Source organism: Vipera ursinii (assembly GCF_947247035.1).
Source record: "Vipera ursinii genome assembly, chromosome: 3".
Lineage (NCBI taxonomy): Eukaryota > Metazoa > Chordata > Lepidosauria > Squamata > Viperidae > Vipera > Vipera ursinii.
The window spans coordinates 170,292,251-170,309,205 of NC_139516.1; the positions used below are offsets into that span (position 1 = coordinate 170,292,251).

General features: G+C 36.2%; 1 protein-coding gene across 1 annotated transcript in view; it reads right to left on the bottom strand.

Moving 5' to 3' along the window:
• Positions 1-16,955, bottom strand: part of KLHL14 (kelch like family member 14) — a gene marked incomplete at its 3' end in the record, with an annotated part of 64,479 nt that overhangs the window by 41,793 nt on the left and 5,731 nt on the right. Inside the window, exon 3 of the mRNA XM_083359171.1 lies at positions 3,458-3,579. Within this exon, the coding sequence (XP_083215297.1) occupies positions 3,458-3,579 (122 nt within the window). The remainder of the gene's footprint in view (positions 1-3,457; positions 3,580-16,955) is intronic.

Genomic DNA, 16,955 nt, shown 5'->3' on the forward strand with positions numbered 1-16,955 from the left:
ATTGACACTGATGATATTGAAGTGGTTCATAGCTTCTGCCTTTTAGGATCAATCATGAATAGTAAAAAAGAATAAGCTGTTAAAAATATATCTTAGATCAGCACTTGGTAAAGCAAGCCAGAAAGGCCCTGGAAAATTTATTCATAAACTGATGTACTAATACCTACAAAGATCAGAATCATGCAAACAATGGTTTTCCCTGGGATACTGTACAGAAAGTTGGATTTTGAAGAAGCAGGATAGAAAAAGCACTTATCTTTTCATCTTTGGTATTGAAGAAGACTACTGAGAATGCTAGGAATACCCCTCCACCCCCCAAAAAACCAAACAAATGCATCATCAGACAAATCAATCAAGAGTTCTCAATCAAGACACAAATAACTTGGCTCAAACTGTACAGGTGAAACTTGAAAAATTAGAATATCATGCAAAAGTTGATTTATTTCAGTAATGCAACTTAAAAGGGGAAACTAATGTATGAGATAGACTCATTACATGCAAAGCAAGATAGTTCAAGCCGTGATTTGTCATAATTGTGATGATTATGACGTACAGTTCATGAAAACCCCAAATCCACAATCTCAGAAAATTAGAATATTACATGCAATCAATAAAACAAGGAGTGTACATAGAACAATATCGGACCTCTGAAAAGTATAAGCATGCATATGTACTCAGTACTTGGTTTGAGCCCCTTTTGCAGCAATTACTGCCTCAATGCGGCGTGGCATAGAAGCTATCAGCCTGTGGCACTGCTGAGGTGTTATGGAAGACCAGGATGCTTCAATAGCGGCCTTCAGCTCTTCTGCATTGTTCGGTCTCATGTCTCTCATCTTTCTCTTGGCAATGCCCCACAGATTCTCTATGGGGTTCAGGTCAGGCGAGTTTGCTAGCCAATCAAGCACAGTAATCCCACGGTCATTGAACCAGGTTTTGGTGCTTTTGGCAGTGTGGGCAGGTGCCAAGTCCTGCTGGAAAATGAAGTCAGCATCCCCATAAAGGTCGTCTATAGAAGGAAGCATGAAGTGCTCCAAAATCTCCTGGTAGACGGCTGCATTGACCCTGGACTTAATGAAGCACAGTGGACCAACACCAGCAGATGACACGGCTCCCCAAATCAACACAGACTGTGGAAACTTCACACTGGACTTCAAGCATCTTGCAGTGTGTGCCTCTCCATTCTTTCTCCAGACTCTGGGTCCTTGGTTTCCAAATGAGATGCAAAAGTTGCTCTCATCAGAAAAGAGGACTTTGGACTACTGAGCAACAGACCGGGTCTGTTTTTCTTTAGCCCAGGTAAGATGCTTCTGACGTTGTTTGTTGTTCAGGAGCGGCTTGACAAGAGGAATACGACATTTGAAGCCCATGTCCAGGATCCGTCTATGTGTGGTAGCTCTTGATGCACTGACTCCAGCCTCAGTCCACTCCTTGTGAAAGTCCCCAACACATTTGAATGGCCTTTTCCTGACAATCCTCTCCAGGCTGAGGTCATCCCTGCTGCTTGTGCACCTTTTTCCCTTCCACATAACTTTCTATTAATGTGCTTTGATACAGCACTTTGGGAACATCCAACTTCTTTTGCAATTACCCTTTGAGGCTTTCCCTCCTTATGGAGGGTGTCAATGATGGTTTTCTGCACAACTGTCAGGTCAGCAGTCTTCCCCATGATTGTGATTCCTACTGAACCAGACTGAGAGACCATTTAAAGGCTCAGGAACCCTTTGCAGGTGTTATGGCTTAATTAGCTGATTAGAGTGGGACACTTTGAGCCTAGAATATTGCACCATTTCCCAATATTCTAATTTTCTGAGATTGTGGATTTGGGGTTTTCATAAGCTATATGCCATAATCATCACAATTATGACAAACCACAGCTTGAACTATCTTGCTTTGCATGTAATGAGTCTATCTCATATATTAGTTTCCCCTTTTAAGTTGCATTACTGAAATCAATGAACTTTTGCACGATATTCTAATTTTTCGAGTTTCACTTGTAATATTCTGGACACATATGCGAAGACCTCACTCTCTAGAGGAGACTGTAATACTGAGAAATGTGGAAGGAAAGAGAAGAGGATGACAATGGATATTATTATTATTATTATTTATTAAATTTTTATACCGCCCTTCTCCTGAGGGACTCAGGGCGGTGAACAGGGCATATAATAAAAATACAGAATACAAAAGTTAAGAACAAATTAAATTATAGCCCAAATAAAACAGTAAAAAAAATACAAATATTAAAACCCAAGTTAACTCCCCATCAGGCCAGGCCAGCTTGTTCAAATAAATGGGTCTTTAGGCCGCGCCGGAAGGAGCGGAGATCCGGTGCCATCCGGAGCTCAACCGGCAGTTGATTCCACAAAGCCGGGGCGCCCACAGAGAAGGCCCTCTTGATTACAGCCACAATGGGTGTACCATTAGAATACATTTAATTCAGAAGTCTCAAATTTCACTAGTCTAGCTGCTAAAGTATAGATCTGAATTATGGATGGAAAGTGCTCGTTTATAATTTTATCTGAATAGCTTTAGGCAATTCTGACAATGAAAAATTTAGCTTTATTGACCAATGCAGCTAACCTACCCACAAAGGAACTGATATATAAATGCAGCCAATCAACCCCCCCCCCAAAAAAAACATTTATTTGATTCTACAACCAAGTAAGTTTGGAAACTGTAATGGATAAAGCAGCAAGTTCTAAATCTCAGGACAAAATTCTTGGTACAAAATACAGCTGCCCTTTATGAAAAGAGATGAACAGAGTTGGGCAACTATAAGTAATATTCTCCACTGCTAAAGGCTACATCAGAAAGAGAGACAAGACAGACCCATCTAGCATTGGCGTAAGCATAAAAATGGTTTTTAGTTTTTCTTTTTCCTTTTTTTGCTCTATTTTAATTTGTATTGGTCTCATTCTTGTATTTAAATTCTCAATAAAATTATACACATACACACAGTAATACAGTAATCATACCACAGTAAAAGATACATAATAGAATGCAATAGAGAATGCCACAAATTTCAAAATACAATATAAATTAGACACAATCCACCCAGAGTCAAGCTTCCCAAACTTTATTAGCTGCAGTGTTTATGATTTGAACAGATATACAATTGTCCTGCAGAAATAACTGTTCTTGTAATTCAGTTTTACTGGATAGTAGCCATAATGTATAACGTGCACTGCACTAAAAACGCCTGCTTATTTAGAGAAGTTAAGAAAGAAAGCTTAACAAATTTACGCTAAAACATTATTAAATGATTTTAAGCCAGTTTTAATTTGGGCTTATTCACAGAAAATATACGACTTTCCTCTATCTCAATTTATTTGTCCTTGGTGAGATCCTACTGCTATATAAACAAATTTCTTCAGGGAAGCAAATCAATAAAGTGCCTAATTTGATTAGCCATGTTTTAAAATTCATCAAGGTAACTTAACATAAATAAACTGCTTACTTGTCAGTATTTTCCATGTCTTCTTTTCATCATCGTAATACTGAACCAAATTGCTGGGAAGCCGGTCAGGTCCTGGAGGCAGCCCTCCAACCAATAAAAGCATTTTCTTATTGGAACGAATTCTTCACCCCCAAAAAAAGAGAAGATAAATATCTTATGTTATTGGAGAGTGCTTTAGCAATAGCAATCAGAAACCTCACAAGAATTTTCACTGCTTACAATTTTCTATTCACTTTTTTTTTTTGTTTCTTTCCCTTATGTCTCAACAACTTTCTGAATCAAGCAGGAAAAAAAAACACCCCAGAAAAGCTGTGCAGCCCTCTACTTAGGGGATAATACATTTTCTTTATGCAATTTGTTAAGGGTTCATTCTATAATGACCTTTTTCTTCATATCATTCCCTTAAATTATCACTCTTTACAGCTGAACGCACATGGAATGCTCTGGAGTTGTACTAAGGTTAAGCATTAAAGTTGCGTGTCAAAATCATATTAGGCAAAATTATTATTATAAGCCATTCTAAACCCAAATAACCATGAAAAAAACCCTAAGGACATGCCACCTAAGCTAAGTTGTCTAGGTCCCAAAAGAAACCACTGAGGTACCAACCTAGTAATAGGATGGCCTGGGTGCCATGTCCCTGACAAGTTTCATAATTGTTACACCTGGCTTTCCAAAAATTCTTATTCCATCATTTTATTTCCCAAATGACAGTTTACAGATGCTATTCCACATGGAGGACTTTCAAATGAGGGATGAAAGTAAGAAACTAGAGGGCAGAAATAATACAAAGCCTGGGGAAACAGTGAGAAAAAAGGCCCCGAATCAATAAGAACATCAAACATTTCTGCTTTCTTTCTTAAGATTGCAGATTGAAACCAGAACCCTTCTGTGTAAAAGCAGTAGATCATCCCTATTTCATTGTTCCTTCTTTCTGTGCTTCTCTTCACTGTAGTTCTTAACTGTTTACAAAGAGATGCTGTAAACTCTTTTGGCCCTCTATTGGTCTCTGCAATTACCACATCCAGATCTGGTAATCAGATTTGTTGAATGTGTGGGACAAGGAAAATTGAAGCATGTCCTGCGTGCCCCAAGTCAGCTGCTTCCCCAGCCTTCCCCGTGTTTATGCCATTGAAGAATGCAAAGAATTTGCAAGCCAACTCCCTAATTACATACCTCAAATTAAATTCCAACATACCAGTACAATTAGAAGCATTTCAACAACTATTATATATTGTACTCTACTCAGATTTGAATAACCTTTCTGATGCTTGCTTTAGCCCGGCCTCACAATTTCCTCTGTTCTGCCCCAATGTCATTGCCCCTCCTTTCTTTGCTCTCCGACTGGCTATAGCAACACCAATTGGTAAAAATGAGAGTGTGGTGTTGTTGAGAGCGTCCCCAGAGTGGAGCCCTGCCAATGCCTGCCACTGATCCAGCAGCATGAACCTGCTCAACTGTGCAAAGTCACTCTAATTCCCTCCCTCTGTTTTTCTACCTTCTCCCCCAGGGGGCAGCCACTGAGAAGAGTGACTACCCACCCATCAAGAACTGGCAATTCGCTGCTATTAACCGTGACCATGATTCCCAATCTGCCTGGCAGTTCTTAAGAACAAGGCTTCAACGTCTCGTAGGCAGTAAAAGCTGTAATATGCACCCTGGCCTCCATCGCTATACCTGATGAATGCACATTTCTTTGGAACACTAATGGTTTTAACACAAATTCAAGAGAAAAGAGGAGAAGACCCCTAGATGACTACTGATTCTTTAATAGTCACTTTACATATAATTGAGTATCTATCAGTTACACAAATCCTGGAAAGTAATAAAAGCCAAAAAAGGGGGAATCGTGATAAAGTAATTCATTCTAGCATAATCAAAAATAGCATACACAGCACAGTATGTGTCCAAAATAATGTATCACTACATCATACCAGTTTTTGTGTTGCTGAGCTACTTGAGATTACTGAAGTTAGCTTCTATTATTCACTGTACTAATCCTTCACATAGCTGTATTAATCCTTAGATTTCCTTTCCATTCATCATTCTGCATTATGACTGAATTATTTGGGCTCATGTGGAAAGTGGGCAACATTTCTGATGTATATGCTTAGTGATAATGATAATAATCTCTGCTTTCAAAAGAAAAAAAAGTTGATATCATTAGTGAGTCAATTCCAAAATTGACGTGAACAGCACTGGCCTTGACACAATCACTATAGTCAGTTGCAAAAGGCTGCTTTACTTGTAACAGCTTACAATACATTCTGCAACAATACCTTTTACACTATCATACAATAATGTCTGTCATAATAATAAAAGTTCCACAGAGGGAGCTTTATTACCAATATCAATGTGCTGCAATATCAAAAAGATTCATCTGCTTAACATATAGTGTACAGGTACATAATTGGCACAGTAATCTACTAGGAACAACCAAGCCAAGTAAAGACATGTGTAGTGTTTTCTGTACAGTCTATAATTAGTAAGTTAAGAATGAATTAATAACAATGAAAACAGAAAGTTCTTACTGAGAAAGCCTTCTGGAATATGCAAAAACTTATGCCAATGTATCAAAATATGGTGCATATCATAGTACATAATATATAACATAACACTGTCAAAATTATGCTACTCATTATTTTGTTTTAGGATGGTTTTACATTAAGCCTAACCAACTCAAGCTCAGCAGCTGCACCAACAAAACTGTGCTCGTGTCCAAAAGTGCTGCTTATCCCATTTTATCTATGCCAGACATGTCAAACACAAGGCCCGGGGGCCAAAGTGGTTTCATGCAGCCCCCGAAGCCATCCTGGAAACAGTGAGGGAACGGCCCCCACTGCCTTGGCCCTGGCCCAGAGACCCTCCTTTTGCCAGAGACCCTCAGATCTGTCCCACTCCTGCCCAGGCTCCCATAGGCACCCTTGATGCAAACGAAGTAGAGCTGGCCATGCCCACCCAGTAGGCCATACGCACACTAGGCACGCCCACCCAGTAGGCCACGCCCACCCTGGCCATACCCACCCGGCCCCCTGAGGGCAACCGCAATGCTGATGCGGCCCTCAATGCAATTGAGTTTGACACCCCTGATCTATGCCATTAATAGCTTTCGATGGAACATTCCCACCTTGATCTTGGTGAAAACTGGGTTCAGAAAACAGGTCCATTTTTGTCATTTGAAATTATGGTACTGGAATGAAACAGTGTTAGATCTTTCCTTTTCCTTTTCCCCCACCAGTCTACCTCCCCCCCTACTTCCTGCTTCTTCTCTTCTCCCCAATGTCCATGCTAATACAGCTCTATTTGGCTCCAAAGAACACTGAACAAAATCACTCTCAGATGCAATTCAAATTTGTTAATAACTTTTGGGATAGTAATTCGTCCTTTGCAATGGGAAGAACATTAAAAATATTTCTGGAGTCCTTTTCTGAATTGTGTTCAGATTACGTTCAGAGTTTCTGATGCTTAAGAAACTGTGCTGAATGTTTGCCATTTTACAATATGCATTTCAATAGAGAAATACCTAACCTTATTGTAAAAAGTAGTAACAATTACCATGTAAGGTTCTTCTAGTATGTGTTTATGAGTATATGAAGAAAGATGTTTAGAATTAGTTTTCTAACCAATCAATTTTAAATCATTATTAAGATTGTCTCTTATAATAAAATGTATAAAGAAACATAATACAGAAAAGCCTTAACAAAGTCAGTTAGTGTAGAACTGGGATTATTCTGATCCTCAAATTCAGAATCAATTCAGCAGGACTATGTTCAATCTGATGATTGAATCATAAAAAATTTCATATGCTTCAAATTCTTTGTGTAGGAAGTAGTTTATAATATTTTTAAATGTGAAATGTGTATGGCTAAATATATTACAAGAGTCTGAGTGATGTTAAGCCATAAGTCACTTACGCATTGTCATCCTTAATAAACAAATACCGTAGTTTATTCCAGCTTCTTTGTGAAGCATGTTCAGTTTCTATCACAATTAACTTCAGCTGTTCTTTAAAATTCAAAACATTTTGGTAAAGTTGGTCAATAAGAAAACTTTTTTCAATTTTGTATTAGGTTTTACATTTCAATCTCTCCCAAATAACCCTTTCCAGGCCTCAGAGTGTTATAAAAGAATGAAGAACAATACAAGTTCATTTGTCTTTGATGAAGATTAAAAGTTAATATATATTCTGTGTAACAAAATATACAGAACATGTTGGAACCAATAAAAATTGCACAAGTTTCAGTGTTATGCACAAGAATAGGCATCTGAAATTAGCAGAAAACTGTCAGCTACCTGTTCAGTGCAGATGAAGGATCAGAGGATCAGAATTAATTAAAACCAAATATCCACAGTCACACACCTGTATTCAAGAGCATCCACTGTACAGATAGATTCCAATCTATTTAGATATGCACATGGAAGACTATTTCTGTCAATTGAGGAGTGTATTTGGAAATAACAAAATCACAGGGAATTCTTTCCAAACAAGCACATTTAGGAATGGATTTTTCATTTAATTAAATAAGACTGCCAGATTAAAATTTCACTGTAGTCATATGTTCATATGACCATACACTTCCCCCCCCCCAATTTATCCTACACCAAAGTGTGAATGTTTAATATTGTTAGGAATGTATTTGAACATGGATTTAAATCTCACTTATTTTAATGAATGTCTGATAGTTTAGACAAAGATTATAAAAGACTACTCTCAGAAAATATAATTAACTGTGACATAGATTAGCAGAATAGTCATCACTCATAAAGATTACCTACAGTAAAGAGCTGCATGTTGAGTCAGTCAACTAAATTTAAAAGATGAAAAAAATTAATCAGGAATGCAACTAAAATCTTTAACACATTGGCAAGCTTCATATAGATGTTATCCTCAGATCACTTATTATCTTCAATTAAATATTAAAAATAAGGGTAAGGAGATGGAACAGTTCCCATATGTTTTTACTATGCCAGGCACTTATGACTCCTATCCTAACTGTAGTTCAAGAGGCTATATTATAAGCCAGTAAAATTAAATGCTTACAAGAGATCAGCAAGAATGAATCATATTTTCTCTGTTCTCTCAACTTTTATTGTTCATCAGAACAACCAAAGATATTTTGGTCCAAAGCCATTCTAAAAGCTAAACCAAAATGGTTTTATTAATATATGCGTTCCAAGAATATCAGGAATTTATTTTATTTATTAGATTTTTATCCTGCCTTTATTACTTTGTAAATAACTCAAGGTAGTGAACATTCATAATACTTATTCCTCTTCCTCTTTTTTGCCACAACAACCTGTGAGGTAAAAATTGGGCTGAGAGATTGAGACTGACCCAAAGTTATCCAGCCGGTTTTCATGGTTACGATGGGACTAGAACTCACAGTCTCCTGGTTTCTAGGCCAGCACCTTAACAACTATGTCAAATTAATGTGTAAGCATTATCCAACTTCAAGAATAATTTTAGGAACAATTTCATACTTCCCTTTTTCAGTAAGTCAGTCCTTATCACCCAAATCCAATGTTTTCAGCCATTTCTCCATATAAGATACATATAATCTGCCAAAAAGGACAAGGGTAATATAAGCAGAAGGCTGTACACAATCTTTCATCCACCTTTAAGACTATAATAATTGAAATAAATCAAAGCAAAAATAATAAAAAAACCTGGGGAAATGACATCTACACTGTAGCCAATGTATCTGATAGCTTGGAATGACTGTGAGCTATTTTATTTGGAAAATGTTCTGCAAATATGTCGTGACATGGAGATAAGGGCAAATAACGGTAAATTATTCTGGGAACTCACAAGAAAAAGCTTACTGGATTAAAATTCTGCTGAAAGCATTGATAAAATTCACTGGTGAATCTTTGACAATAACCCTATATAAAGTAAGCTCTATAATAGCTGTTCCCAGCCTAAGACCTATTTGATATGTTGAACTACAGCTTCAATAACCTACTTTATGTATCCAGCACATCTAGATGTACTTTAAAAGAACTTATACCTATAAATTCAAGAAGAGGCACAAGGAAATAATCAGTATTCATCATTCTATATAAACTATATATTATAGAAATTAACGTTATGCTCTACAACAAAGAAATTATTTTTATCTTCCTTACAAAAATAATTATATTACAATAACTTTTGGACACTAATGGACTTTAGTAATTCCAAATTATTATAACAACAAAGGAAACATAAATAAAAACCAGTTAGTCACAGCCATTCATTAAATTTAATCTGTGTTTTACAACAGTGGTATCTTTCTTCAGGCTCAATCAGAAACCTAAACAAAATGGTTACTTTAATGAATTATAAAGAGGTATCTTGTGTATCAAAATATCCTTGTTAAATGATGGTGCAAGATACACAATTCCAATGAATCAGTGAGCATATTTTAAAATGTGATATATATTCTTACATTTTTTTGCTTTTCTTTGTTAATACCACTGCTTTAATTCTCATATCACTGTTGCTTGAATTTGTTATTACTATAATAATCATGGCAAAACCTATTTCTCTCATTAGAGCTGTAGACAGTGTCTCTCTCTCTCTCTGTGTGTGTGTGTGTGTGTGTGTGTGTCTGTGTTAAGAGGGAGAGAGGGATGGAGAGAGAGAGTTTTTGTGTGTGTTGTACATACATTTGGAAATGAAGACATCCTGTATGCATGTTTGTTGAGAATCCATAATAAGCTATAAGTCCCTGCTGAATGGATGATGATGATGATACTCCCTGCAAATAAGGGATGTATAAAATGATAGCGATTGATAAGAGTGATAGAAACTCTGAAACTTCAAACTAAAGGTTTTCAAATTTTGCAACTAGCATGTATTAGGTCATAAATCAATTATATTAATATGTGTTTCACACACAGTAATGTGAAGAGTTGCCTTGTAATGAAGTAATAGTTGTTTTTAATTAAAAAAACAGAGAAGAAGATATGTCTGGAGTGTAAAGAAGGCAATCTATGCACAGGTGACAAAATATACAGCTATTAGCTCTGCATAGAAAAGAACTCTTAACTAATTACTACCATGGCTTCCCATTCAAGTCTGCCAATTTGTTTTATGGCTTTGGGTTTCTCTTTAAGCCTGAGACTTACTTATTTTAACTGAAAGCTTAGGTAAGATTTCAAACAGGCAGATCAAACATAAAACTGAATACAGAAGTATAAATCAAGAAAGAGTACAAATATATCGCAATGTATTTGGCAATATCATAAGGACAATCCTGAGGGCAATTGTTCTGGACCTGTGGTACTGCCACCAGTCTGCTAACATGGAAATATTTGAATAGTAGTATTGTTTGTGTGATTTGGTGCTTCTGATCAGGAGCTATATGTGCTTGAAAAAGCAATATTGACATCAGAGGAACAGATACAACCAATAAAACATTCTGAATAGCCAAATGATTTACATGAATAATGTGTTTTTATGTTAGTGAAACATGAATTTCTTACTTTGTTTTTAAAAGTAAATAATTTTACTTTTAAAAGTGAATTATTTTCTATCACCTACACTTACTTTGAAAAGTTTATTAATTTAAAACTTTTGTTAGAGCTGTAGAAAATGAAAATTGATTAAATGTTTTTTAAAGCCTATAATTGTCAGAAATGGAGGTAGTCATTAGGTTAAGATTAATTAATTGCTGCTGTGTTTCTAAAACACATCTAAGTTTGTGAAATCACAGATAGAAGGTTCATTTTTTAAAGTATCCCACTTTGACAGCTATAATAGGGATAAACAAAAAGTGAGGAATCAAAAGGTCTGGCAAAAATAAAGTACCGGGTATTATATACAGAACATTGGTGTCATTTACACACACACATGCCAGTATAGCAACTACACTAAGGAGAAAAGAACCAAATTTCAAGGAAATGTAGCAGACTGCAAACCCAGAACACATTTCAATGTTGTATTAGTGAAAGGATTTCCCCAGGATCTCCCCAAAGTTCAAAATACATTCAAATTCTTATTCCTATTCCTGGATAAAGTTCAATTGCATCAAGCAATCTGCTACTTTAAAATCATTTTTTCTGCTACCTCCAAATGTTTTTTTCTCTCCATTACAGAGGTATCATTAGTCTTCTAGTGATTTTCTTTGCACAAAATCTCCTTGGTGGCCACAGTCTAGTTTATTGTTTACTTTATCTTTCTTTGATGAACCTGAAATTCCCAGGACAAAACAACAATTCTCATGGTTGATTTCACCAAATTATCTTTTAGGACAAGTTATTTTTATTAAATTGTAACCTGTCTATTTTTATCTTATTTCCCTATATTCCACCTTATTCTAGATATCATATGCTTTCCCACATCAATTTGGTATCCCCAGATGCTACTGATCCAAATCTAATGAGAAGAGATACAAAAAGATAATCTTGGGCTAAAGACTTAATTGGAGATGCTCTTTAGATGATAATACACATTACTTCATTCACTTCAAAATGGGTTAGTTTAACCCTGCTTCATTTGGAAGTCCTCTTGCTCATTCAGCTAAATGGGACTTCAGATTTCTGCCCTAACGTTTAAATGAATTGGCATGTAATACTTGCTTTTCTTCGACCATGCTGCTTCTTACTCTGCTATGATTAGAATCTCATAGCTATATATTAATTTCCCTTTTGGTTTTCAATGCACCTCCCTTAATAGTTTGTCAAGAAATAATTAAATATCCTAATTCTTATAACTGGCGTTCTCACTGTCTATCCTTGTTATGTCCCACGGTATGAATCTATACTTTTCAAGCATTTATGTTTGTGAGTGGTATTCTGTATGCAAATGTTCAGAATTGAGACTGGTATTCTTGGTTTTGTCATTATTAATTTTAGCCATCTCATTTCTTTATAAATCTTTTGAGTGTACAGTTATTGTCTGGCCAATCACCCAAATCAGAAGACACTGGGCAGTAGTCATATAAAAAACAAAACATTAAAACTAATCATCTGACCCCCAAATGCCCATATAAAATTAATCTGAGCTAGAAGCAGACTATAATAGATTACAAAAAAAGATATTGTGTGAACCTCCAAGGTAAGTAAGTTACAAATCATGGAGGCCACTACAGAAAATTACTGGTAATTAAATGTTTTTAAAAAATCAATCATTAAAATAAAATTAAAACAGCTGTATATAACTAAAATCTCAGTTCTCAATTGTTTGATGAAACAGACAGGTTTTTTTACCTGTTTCTGAAATAATGAAAGTGTGGGGGCCATCTGGATCATGAGGAAAGGAGGTAGCATGTTCCAGAGACACAAGGGCACCACTTAATGTTTCCAGGCTCTTATCCCTTAAAATGTAAATAGTACTAAATATGCCCTTCCTGTGCTGCTCAAACAGGGCACATAGATTCTATCTGAAAGTGATAATCCTTGAGTAATCTGGACTCAAACTAAATAGCCTTTTGTAGGTCAAAACAAGCACTTCGAGTTGTACTTGGAAACAAACTGGTAACCACTGGATAAATGACCATAGGAATACTGCTAAAGTGACTTTCATTAACCACCTGTACTTGCTAAAGGCAGTCTTCAAAGGCAGCCCCAAATAGAGTAATTGAAATATTCAAGTCTCAAGGCAAAGTCATGTGTAATTGTTTTTAGCACCTCCTGGTCCAAAAAAACCCCCATGAGCCACAGTCTATACTTGTTGATTCAGTAGGTGCTCTGAATTCAGGAAAACCTCATGTCATGGATTTGGCATTTCAGAGGGAACATGACTACATCCAGAAACAGCATAAGGATCAACCATATTACTTTGTCTTTCTGAGACTCAGTTGCAATTTGTTTATCCCATTACTGCTTCCACACCCCAGGTGAGGGCACTTACTAAATCTTCTGTACAGCCCAAATAGAAACAAAGAACTAGATATTGATGATACCTCAACCTTGAAAGGATGCATGATGTCACTCAGTAATTTCATTTACATGCTTAACAGTATGAGGGAAAGAGGTGAGCCCTGTGCCACGATACAGAACTTTGTCCTTTCCAATCACTGCCAACTGAACTCCCTATTTATAGCCTGGCATGAAATTTCAACAGAGGGAAGTGAGTATCCATGTTGGTGAATCCTCTCCGTCAAGGAAAGAGAGCTTCAGAAGGCAACTGCTGTTAGATAGTTCTAGCCCCAAAGGCTGAGGCAATGCACTGTGGCCAATTCAGGTCACTTGGGAGGGCCTCAACTGGCACACGGCCTGTCATTCTTATATAACATTAAATGTTACAGCCTAGTGGTACCAAACTCTCACCACATCCAGGATCCCATGGAGAAGACTTCTATTACATCTTTCCATTACTGGCTCCTTGCTACTGCTTCAACACAGGCATCAATATGTTGTTAATTTGCATTCCAAAATTTGGGAATTTACCCATTGCTAGAGAACTTTGCTTAAATCATGCATGGGCCATTGAGAAGAAGATAACATTGCACTCCTAGATAGAACTGTATCTACCAGATTTTAAATTATGGTTCAATGAAATTTGTTAATTCTCAGCATTTGAATTAGCTGGGTCACCCCAGGTTAGTCACTCTCATTCAGTTCTAGGAAGGAGGAACTGGCAAACATCTTCTGAAAAAAACTTGCCAAGAAAACTACAAGGATTAGTCCAGGCAATTGCCTTTAGTTAAAAAGCTAATTCAAAGGCACACAAAAAAGACCAATGTAGATCATCATCTACCTTGACTTTGAATTGGTGAGCAAATCTTAGATAGGATTACATTTACCACCTTCACTCAATCAGTTCAGAGTTATGCCTCCTCCAACCAATTCACAAAGGATAAAGATCTTCTTATAAGCAGTTCTGGCATTCACTAAAGGCAAGAAATAGAGGGACCAGGGGAGAAGCAGATGGATTAGAAGAAGGGACAGGCAATTTCCCCGTTCCTTGAAAAGCAAGATGATTACTGTCATATCTCCTTCTGCCTGTCACTTCAAAAATGTGCCTCATAACCACTTGGTGCCATTCTGGATCCTCACCCACATTCAAATTTGGGGCCTACCTATATCAACAGAGTTATCTAGTATTTGATTATGTGGTGATTAGCTTCTTTTTTATATATAAAATTCAAATATTGCAAATGTTGCCTTTTGAATCTCTTGCTAAATTTAACCTTCAAGAGATAGTTGTTCCTTTATTAAGGCAGGTTATCTTTTAAGACAAGAGTTTTCAGAGTTGCGGGGTGTATGTGTGTGTCTGCTTTTTCAGCCATTACTTTCTCCAGACACCCCCAATCAGTCTGCTTCTGTTAATCTTGGCAGGGTTTATTTGTGCTAAATCAGTTATATCCCTTGAAATGACACAGCAACAGATATACTATGTTCAAAGAAAACTTGGGAGCCATAACCTTCCTGAAAGCATTCCAGGGTAAGTAAATCAGGCTTGTAAAGCTGAGAACAAGATTTTTTTTAATAAATCCTGTTAGAAAATTATAGATTGATAAACAGCTAATAACTTTCCTTTAGGAAACATTCACCTATAATGTATTGTGGCATATTTGATTATTTGTCAGAATAACTCACTCTGAATCATTTTTGCCAAATATAAATAATGATACTATTTTAAGTTTAGGAATTGTTCGTGCCAGTGTGACAGAAACATATAATGCATCAGGCTTTCTACAGAGATCCCCAGCGATAATGCCAAAGGAAAGTGGCTCTTTAGAAAGAGGGAAAACAAGCATCTTCTGATTTGGAAATTTACCTAGAAGATGAAGAAATGGCAACCCACAGGCCAATATTTGTTTTATTAAGCTCAAAAACAGCAGGTAGTAGATTGACCCTCTATTACTCAGCAGGATACTTTGATTTAAATCACAATTCAGTACCTCTGCAATCCTCTACAGTTAAATTGCTTAAATCCCAGTAAATCCCAGTATTTAAACAGCCTGTGTGCAAGATTGCTGCCCAAGAGAAAAGACAAAATTAAATACATGTTTTATACTGCTTACTTGTATTTTAGATATTTCTTAAACAGAACTGCTTCTCAGGTGATAGATAGAACAATTGAATCATATTGAACTATAGATAGGTACAGCTTCCAACCAACTACAAGAAATATCCTTAAACAATATTTTTGCATATATAAAACATCAAAATGTTCAAATTGGTGATAGTTTACTGGGAGACCAGCGTTTCTTGTGACATGAGAAGTAATTTGACCAAAATGCTATGAATGGATAAATTTTTCAATTGAGACTTACGTTCAAATCATACCCAGATATACTTTTACAAGTGGATCATAGAATATTCCTATTCAATCTAATCTAGTGAACTCAATTGTAGAGAGGATAAAATAGAATTATTTCACACATAATGTCAATGCTTCTGGAATAAGAAGGATACATATGTGTGACAAATAAATTTAGTAAATAAATGAATAAATATATTCTTTAACTAGTGATAAATATAACAATATCCATAATTGTATGGTAGAGAAATAATAGGACATGGCTAAAATTAATCATTGCGATTATATTAAGTGCAGATGATGTTCTCATACTCCAGACTGGCTGGCAGCAAGTGTATAATGCAATGAAAATGGATCAAAAAGGTTGTTAACTGAAGCAGGACTGAGGTCACAATTACTATGATAAGTTGGCAGATAAAGACCCCAAATAAGAAGTTTCTAAGAAACATTATAGTGCATAATCTCTTTGGACAAAATCATAACACATTCTCAAAAGGCAGGTATTTGTCTTAGAATTCCTTCATAGAAAGCATGCCTTCAAATCAATGTTTCTTGGCAAAACACTACATATTTAATACAGACTACTGCATATTCAGTAAGAAGAGATGCTATTGAGGTTCTAAAGATCTAAAAATGCCAAGAGTATTCTATTTACATAGTGAGCTTAATACTTTACAAATGAGGGTATGCTGCTTGCAATAAGCTGGCCATGAAAAAAATTGCTTTAAAGCCCACTCTGCACAAGCGTGCTATGTTTATTGTGTCAGTAAATGAAAACAGCCTGAAGCTGCATGGATTGACTGGTTCCCTACTCTCATTAAAGGGATAAAAATGTAGTTATACTTTTACATATTTTCTGAGCATAGATATTCAGCAGAAGTCATAATGATGTCAATCATACCGTGACATCATTTGTTTGCCCTCAATTTGTCCTAAAGAAACCTTTTTTTAAGGGACAGGGTGCACATTCAACAAAACACAACTTAAGTAATCCTCCACATAGTTCTAATGTAGCAAGCTATTTCTTCAGAACCCCTTTTCTTAAACAAGTTCTTTCTGGCTAAAGGAAAACTTCCAAAACTGCCATTTCCAAAATTGCAACCATAAAATCAGATTTTCAGTTCAACCAGCAAGATCAGTGTGCAGAAGCAAGGCTGTTAGCACTTACTGAATCAGGAACAAAGGGTAAATCAGACATGCACCACAGTGCTCATCTTGTGATAGGTTCTATTTGCACCATACTCATTTCAACTGAATTCATTCTCCAGTTTGTGATTAGAAATGTTCCTAAAATAGTATATATAA